This window comes from Eimeria tenella, genomic scaffold (genome assembly GCF_000499545.2).
Source record: "Eimeria tenella Houghton genomic scaffold, Eth_scaff217, whole genome shotgun sequence".
Lineage (NCBI taxonomy): Eukaryota > Apicomplexa > Conoidasida > Eucoccidiorida > Eimeriidae > Eimeria > Eimeria tenella.
In genome coordinates, this window is record NW_013544197.1 from 1 (window position 1) to 7,411 (window position 7,411).

Here is a 7,411-nt window from a genome sequence, read left to right on the forward strand (position 1 = left end):
GGGGGGCCCCCTGGGGGGCCCCCTTGGGGACCCCCTTGAGGACCCCCTTGAGGAGGGGGCCCCGGGGGGCCCCCTGGGGGAGGAGGGGCCCCTGGGGGCCCCCCAAGAGGGAGGGGTGGCGGAGAGGCTGGTGGGGATGTCTGCTGCTGCTGCTGCTGCAGCAGCGGAAGAAGCAGCAGCAGCAGAAGAAGCAGCAGCAGCGGACGAAGCAGCAGAGAGCGACTACGACGCAGCAGCAGCAGGAGCAGCAGCAGCAGAATTCTACGGACTTCCTGAAGACAAGGGGGGCCCCCCTCGACTTCTTGCTGCTGATAGTTTTGCTGATGCTGCTGTTAATGGTTTTTATTTTGCTGCTGCAGAAGACCCTCTCAGCAGACTGGGGCGAGCAGCAGCAGCAGCAGGAGACAAAAACTCCTTCTGGGGTTCGGGGGGCCCCCTGGGGGGCCCCCACCAAACCTCCTACTTCCATTCTAGCCACAGGAGACCCAGGAGGCACTTCTTGGTAAACCCTAAACTCTAAACCCCAAACCCTAAACCCTAAACCCCAAACCCTAAACCCTGACCCCTAGAGTCACTGCTTCTTTCCTCCCGTTTATTTGCTTTCTTTGTTCTCATATTCACTTGAGACCCTAGAGTAGCTCTTAAGCCCTAAACCCTAAACCCTAAACCCTAGTTTGTGGTTTTGGGGTGTATGCGCAGTGCGAAGTGAGCCTCCACTCGGCCATTTGCGGAGCAGTAAGTCTTTTGTGTCAATTCAATTATTATTTATTTATCTATCTATTTATTTGTTTATTTATTTATATTTATTTATTTACTTATATTTATTTATTTATTTATTTATTTATTTATTTATTTATTTATTTATTTGCAGCTCACATTTATGCTGGCCTTCATCTTCGGCCTTTTCACGGTGGTTATGTTCATTGACCAAATCAGCTGCATCCTCTCCAACACGACAGGCAAACCCTAAACCCTAAACCCTAAACCCTAAACCCTAATTCCTAAACCCTAGGCCTTAGCCCTAGAGAACAGTTCAGGGTTTAGCGTGTGTTTGGGCCGCCGGCTTCAAACCCTAAGTTCTAAACCCTAGGGCCTGAAGCCGTAGCCTCTAGCTCTAAACCCTAAACCCTAAACCCTCTGTTGGTAAACCCTAAACCCTAGCTTTGAACCTTAAACCTCTGGCATTCTGGCATTCCTAAACCGTTGCTTTACACCCTAAGCCCTAGCGTCAAACCCTAAATCCTAGCTTTAAACCCTAAACCCTAGCTTCATACCCTAAACCCTACCTCCAAACCCTAAACCCTAGCTGTGAACGCTAAACCCTAAACCCTAGCTCTACAGCTGCAAACCCTAAACCCTCCCTTACAATTACCAAATATTATTTATTTATTTATTTATTTATTTATTTATATTTAGGAATTGAATCTTTGAAGAAAATTAAAAATGACAAAAAGTCCAAAACTCAGCTGCTGCAGGAAGTCTTTGGGGGGCCCTTTGGCATTCGTTGGTGAGTTTTATTTTATTAAGTTAAATTAATTAAATTAATTAAATTAATTAAATTAATTAAATTAATTAAATTAAATTAATTGAATTAAACAATCTAATCTAATTTGTTTGTTTAGTGGTTTAATTCTGTCTCTGCCGGTTGTTTTCATTGCCGGGGTTTTCAAGGGTTTAGGGTTTGTAGGCATAAACAAACCCTAAACCCTAAACCCTAGACCCTAAACCCTTGAAAACCCAAAACGCCGAAAAAGAAGGTCAGCATTTAGTCTAACTTAATTGTTTTCGTTTGTAACCATTTATTTATTTTTTATTTATCCATTTTATTTCATTATTTATTTATTTATTTACTATTTATTTATTTGTTATTTATTTATTTATTTATTTATTTATTTATTTATTAGGTTTCTGCCGCTGCCAGTGACGGCGTTTCAGCTGAAGCGTTTTGCTGCTGAGCTGCACCGGTTTCCTGCAGCAGCAACGGCAGCAGCAGCGAACTGCAGCAGCCCTGCAGCAGCAGCAGCAGCAGCTGCTGCTGCTGCTGCTGCTGATAGTGCTGCTCTTGTTCGCTCTGCTTATGAAGGAGACAGCTGCGCGCTGCCGCGGGCAACAAGGCGGGGCAAAAGCCCCACAGTCTCCGAAGAGCAGCAGCAGCAGCAGCAGCAGCAGCAGCAGCAGGTGCAGCAGCAGCAGCAGTTGCGCGACCCAGCAGTCGATGAGGACCCTATAGAGGCAAGTCGCACTTTTGCTGCTGCTGCTGTTACTGCTGCTGCTCTTGCTGCTGCTGCTGCTACTGCTGCTACTGCTAATGCTGCTGCTGCTGCTGGTTTTTCTTTGCTGAATGCTTCAGGGGTATGAGCAAATAAATAAATAAAATGAACTGTTAAAAGGATATAGCAGCAGCAAAAATAATAAATAAATAAACAGCAATTAAATGAAAAAGAATTTAAATTTGTTTTTTTTAGGAGGAGACAAACAGCAGCAAAAGGGACATAGGCGCATCTCCAGGTGTACAGACAGCTCGCGCTGCTGCTGCTGCTCCTTCCCTTTTCACTTCCGCCTTTCTTAGGCAGCAAAGACCTGCAGCAGAAGCAGCAGCAGCAGCAGCCCCAGCTGCTGCTGCCACAGTAGCCCCTGCAGCAGCAACAGCAGCAGGAGAGGCTGCGGACGAACCGGCAGCAGCAGCAGCAGCTGCAGCAGCAGCAGCAGCAGCAGCAGCAGATGAGGCCTCGCAGGGTCTGCAGCCTCTGCCGTGAACTGCTTTAGAGCTAGCTTTTTATAACTCGAGTGTTTCTTTATTTATGCATTGTTGCTTTTTAGGATTTGCTGCAGTTCATTCACTTGTTCATCTGTTTCGCGCTGCTGCTGCTGCTGCTGCTGCTGTTGCTACTGGTGCTGCTGCTGCTCCTGCTGTTACTACTGGCGCTGCTGTTGCTACTGGTGCTGCTGCTGCTGTTGCTACTGGTGCTGCTACTGCAGCTGCTGCCGTAGCAACGGGTGCTGCTGCTGCTGGTGCTGCAGCTGCTGCTGGCTTTACATAGTTTCTTTCATCTTATTAGATTTAAAGTATTTCATCTGTTTATTTCATCTTTAGATTTTAATTATTTCATGTATTTCTTTCTGTGTTTTTACTTTGTCGCGCACAAGGGGGCAAATAATCATTAAATGGAATTATTTGAAGGAGTGAACAAAAGTTTAAAATAAACGAAAAATAAGAACAATCAAATAAATAATTTATTTCAATTGAAGTGTTAAATAAACAAATAGTAAATAACAATTAAATAAGGAATGTTTTGGCAATTAATTCATTTGCAATGAAAAGCCATTTAGGGTGACTGCCAGTTGTGGGCAGCAGCAGCAGCGGCCGCGCTGGCTTAGGAGGGGCGAAAGGGTTTATTGGCCCTGTTTTTGAAGCATTTTATATAATTAAAAGAATTAAAAAAAGAAAATTTACTTTTACTTGAAGTTTTCCCTTCGTTTGAGGCGAATTTGTTCCGTTTCGAGCTGCACGTACACCGGAGCGACGACGAAGTGACCCGCCGGGGTGTACGTACAGCTGGGGGTGGTGTCACGTGCGGACTCAGGGGGCCATTTTAACGCACTTTTAGTTCTTTTAAAGTGAAATAATAAATAGAAGAATTAAATTTGTTGTTTATTTCTTAAAAATTCCGAGAAATAGCCGCGGGGCCCGTCAGAGGACGGCAGCCACCGCTGGGGCGCCGCCGCAGTGCAGCAGCTTCCTGCTGCTGCTGCTGCTGCTGCTTGTGCAGCCAACTTGTTCCTTTTTGCTGCTTTTACATTATTATTTTTGAATTTGCGAAACAAAAAGAAAAAAAGACATTTATGTCCCTTTAAGGAACGAAACCATTCAGGTAATTTGCGGGGGGAGCTGTATATACACCCGGAAGCTGCACTGTGCACCCACGCCCCCAAAGCGCCCTCCAAGGGAAAAGAGAAAAAATCTTTTTTGCTGCTCCGCAAACCCTAAACCCTAAACCCTAAACCCTAGCGCAGCGCAGCAGGCTTGGCGGCTGCGTCCTCGGCCGCCGACAGGCGAAGGAAGAGCCGCTCGCTAAACCCTAAACCCCATACCCTAAACCCTCGGGTGTCTGTACACCGCAGCTGCAGCGCGAAGCAGCGCGAGATCGCCAGACACCGCAACTTCGAAATCAAATTTAAATTGAAAAGAATTTAATTTGAACATAAAAAGAAAGAAAGCAGCTACTTTAGCTGCAGCACGAGCTGCTGCTGCGCTGCAGCAGCTCGCCCCAAACCCTAAATTAGGGTTTCGCTGCTGCTGCGGCAAACCCCAAAAACGCCTCCAAAGGAAACAGCAGACGAAGCCTCTGGAGACACTTGAAGAACAAAAGAAGAGAAAAGGAAATAAAAGAAATAAAAAGAAATAAAGGAAATAAAAGAAATGAAATAAAAGAAATTTAAAGAAATAAAAGAAATAAAAGAAATAAAAGATACAAAAGAAATAAAAGAAATAAAGAAATAGAGGGAAATAAAGAGAACAAAAAGGAAATAAATATATAAAATAAAAGAAAAGAAATAAAAAGAAAATAAATGAAAAGAAAATAAAGAAAAAGAAATTAAAAAAGATTTGTTGCTGTCCTTTTTATTCAAATGCGACAAAGACAAATACACCAAATTAGACCAAATGAACAGCAAATAAATAAACAAACAAATAAATAAATAAATAAATAAATATATAGATTAACTAATTAAATTAGTTAATTAATTAGTTAATTAATTAATTTGTAAAATGAAAAGAAAGGAAAAACAGAAAAAAAGGAAAAGACCTTTTTGCGAGTTTCTATCCACAAAACAAAACAAAAAACAAAAAACAAATAAATAAAATAATAAACAAACTAATTAAATAACCAAATAATTAATTAAATAAAATAAATAAATAAATAAATAAATAAATAGTTAATTAATTAATTAATTATTTTTATTTTCAGGAAAATGAAAAGAGAAGATTTGGTTTATGTCGCCAGCGTGGCTCAGGAGACAGAAAGATCTGACGATGTTGTGCGCAGCTTAATTTTAATTTATTTTCTTTTTTTAATTCTTTTTAAATTCTTTTTTAATTCTTTTTTGATTCTTTTTTGATTCTTTTTTGATTCTTTTTTCTTTTATTTGTCCCTTTATTTGTCTCCTTATTTGCTCCTTTATTTGGCTTTTAATTTATCTTTTTTTCGAATTTAATTATTGTTTTTTTGATTTTCTTGTTCTTTTTTCTTTTTGTCCTTTTTTTCTTTTCATTTCTCCTTGTATTTCCCCCTTTTTGCTCTTAATTTATCTCTTTATTTTTCGTTTTATTTATCACTTTTTTATCTTTTTGTTTATCTTTTAATTTATCTTCTAAAATTTATCTTTTTATTTATTTCTTTATTGTCTTTATTTTACTGTTTATTTATTTCTTTATTGTCTCTTTATTTGTTTGCATTTATATCCTTATTTTCTCTGCATTTACTTTTTTATTAGTTTCCTATTTTTATTTCTTATTTTTATCTTTTCTTTTTGTTTTTTGTTCTTGGTTTTTCTTTTTATTTGTCTTTTATTTTTTCCCTCTTATCTTTTTCGTTTTTTTCCTAAAAGGTTTTTTGTTAATTTCCTTTATTTCTTTTTCAATTTTTTTTTTTTTTTCCTATTTCAATTAATCAGTTAGTTTGTTATTATTGATTGATTAATTAATTTATCAATTTATTTCTCTATTTATTATTTTATTTATTTATTTATTTTTTTATTTTATTTTTTATTTTCAGATTAAGATAATGAAAGAAGTTGTTGCGGAGAAGAAGGGCCTCACGAGAGACGAAGCCACTTTATTTTCCCGTAAACGAATTTAAATAAAATAATAAATAAATAAATAAATAAAACAATAAAACAAATAATGAAATAAAAAGTAAATAGTAAATAAAACAAAAGAGTTAGAGGCTAAAAAAAGAATAAAATGAAACAAATGAAAAACAAAATGAAATAAAACGCTGGTAGAGAGAAAGAAGTGGGGATTTAAAGGCAGTGCATGCGTAACTTTGTTTGAAGTCTTCTTTTTGGATTTTCTCAAAAACTGTCTATTCTTTTTCTTTTATTTTTTGACGAGAAGATAAAGGAGAAAAAGGTCTTCAAAACTATCTATCTCTTTTTCAAAACGGATAATTCGTTTTCGAACTGTCTCCTTTTTCGTCTCTTTTTCTCCAGTCGGATACAAACAAAAAATCACCAGCTGTAGAAACACCTGGAGAAACATCAGCGGAATCGAATCCAAAGGCCTCGAGACGGGAAATCCAATTCCCGTCAGTTCTTTCAAACTTTTTAAATTTTTTCTTTTTTTTTCTTTTTTTTATAATTCCTTTTCTCCTTTTTGTCTCCTTTTATTCTCCCTTTTATTCTCCTTTTAATTCTTCTTTTTGTTCTTCTTTTTGATCTTTTTGATCTCTTTTTTTGTTTTCTTTTTCTGCCTTTCTTGATTTTTTGTCTCTTTTGTTTGTATTTTGGCACTTTCTGCATTTTTTGTCTCTTTTTGTTTCTTTTTGTTTTTGTTTTTCTCCTCCTTTTTGTTTCTTTTTATTTTCCTCTTTTTGTTTTTCTTTTTTGTTTCTTTTTTTTCTAAATCTTTTTTGTTTCTTCTTTTTCTTCTTTTTCTCTTTCTGCTTTTTCGGTTCTTCTCTTTATCTCTCCTTTCTTCTTTTTTTTTTCTTTTTTTTTTAAAATTCTTTTATTTCTTTTTGTTTTATTTTTTGTTTTTGTCTTCGCTCTTTCGCCATCTTTCCACTTCTTATTTCCTTTATTTATTTACTTTTATCTATTCATTTATTTAATTATTTGTTAAAAGTATTTATTTATTTATTTATTTATTTATTTATTTAGGAAAGGCTTTTGAGCTACCGGCGAGAGATCGAACAAGAGACAGAACAAATCTGCAATGAAGTGCTCGAACTCGTCGACAGAGGTTTGCTGCTGCTGCTGCTGCTGCTGCTGCAGCTGCTGCTGCTGCTTTTGCTGCCAGTATTTCTTCTGCTGCTATCGAGTTTTTCCTGCTGCCGCTATTATTGCTGCTGCTACAGTTATATCCGCTGCTGCTGCTGCTGTTCTTATTTCTGCTGCGGCTGCTGCTGCTATTCGTACCATTGCTGCTGCTACAATCCCTGCTGCTTCTGCTGCTGCTGCTGCTGCTGCTGCTGCTGCTGCACCTCGCCCTTGAGGCCCAGCGAATCAAAGCCCAACCACCTGCCAGCCACTCCAACTAATTAACTAATTAATTAATCATTATTTATTTATTTATTTATTTATTTATTTATTTATTTATTTATTTATTTATTTATTTATTTATTTATTTATTTATTTATTAGACATTTTGCCTTACGTGGACGGCGCGGAGTCGAAGGCCTTCTTTATTAAA

At 37.8% G+C, this 7,411-nt stretch overlaps 1 protein-coding gene across 1 annotated transcript; it reads left to right on the plus strand.

Annotated features, from left to right (window-relative positions):
• Positions 1-136: 136 nt before the first annotated feature.
• ETH_00032670 (uncharacterized protein) lies at positions 137-2,756 on the plus strand (the record flags this gene model as incomplete). Its single annotated transcript, XM_013379326.1, has 6 exons — positions 137-502; positions 700-735; positions 872-959; positions 1,417-1,507; positions 1,905-2,232; positions 2,466-2,756. 6 exons carry the CDS (start codon positions 137-139, stop codon positions 2,754-2,756), a joined length of 1,200 nt encoding a protein of 399 aa, XP_013234780.1.
• Positions 2,757-7,411: the final 4,655 nt, after the last annotated feature.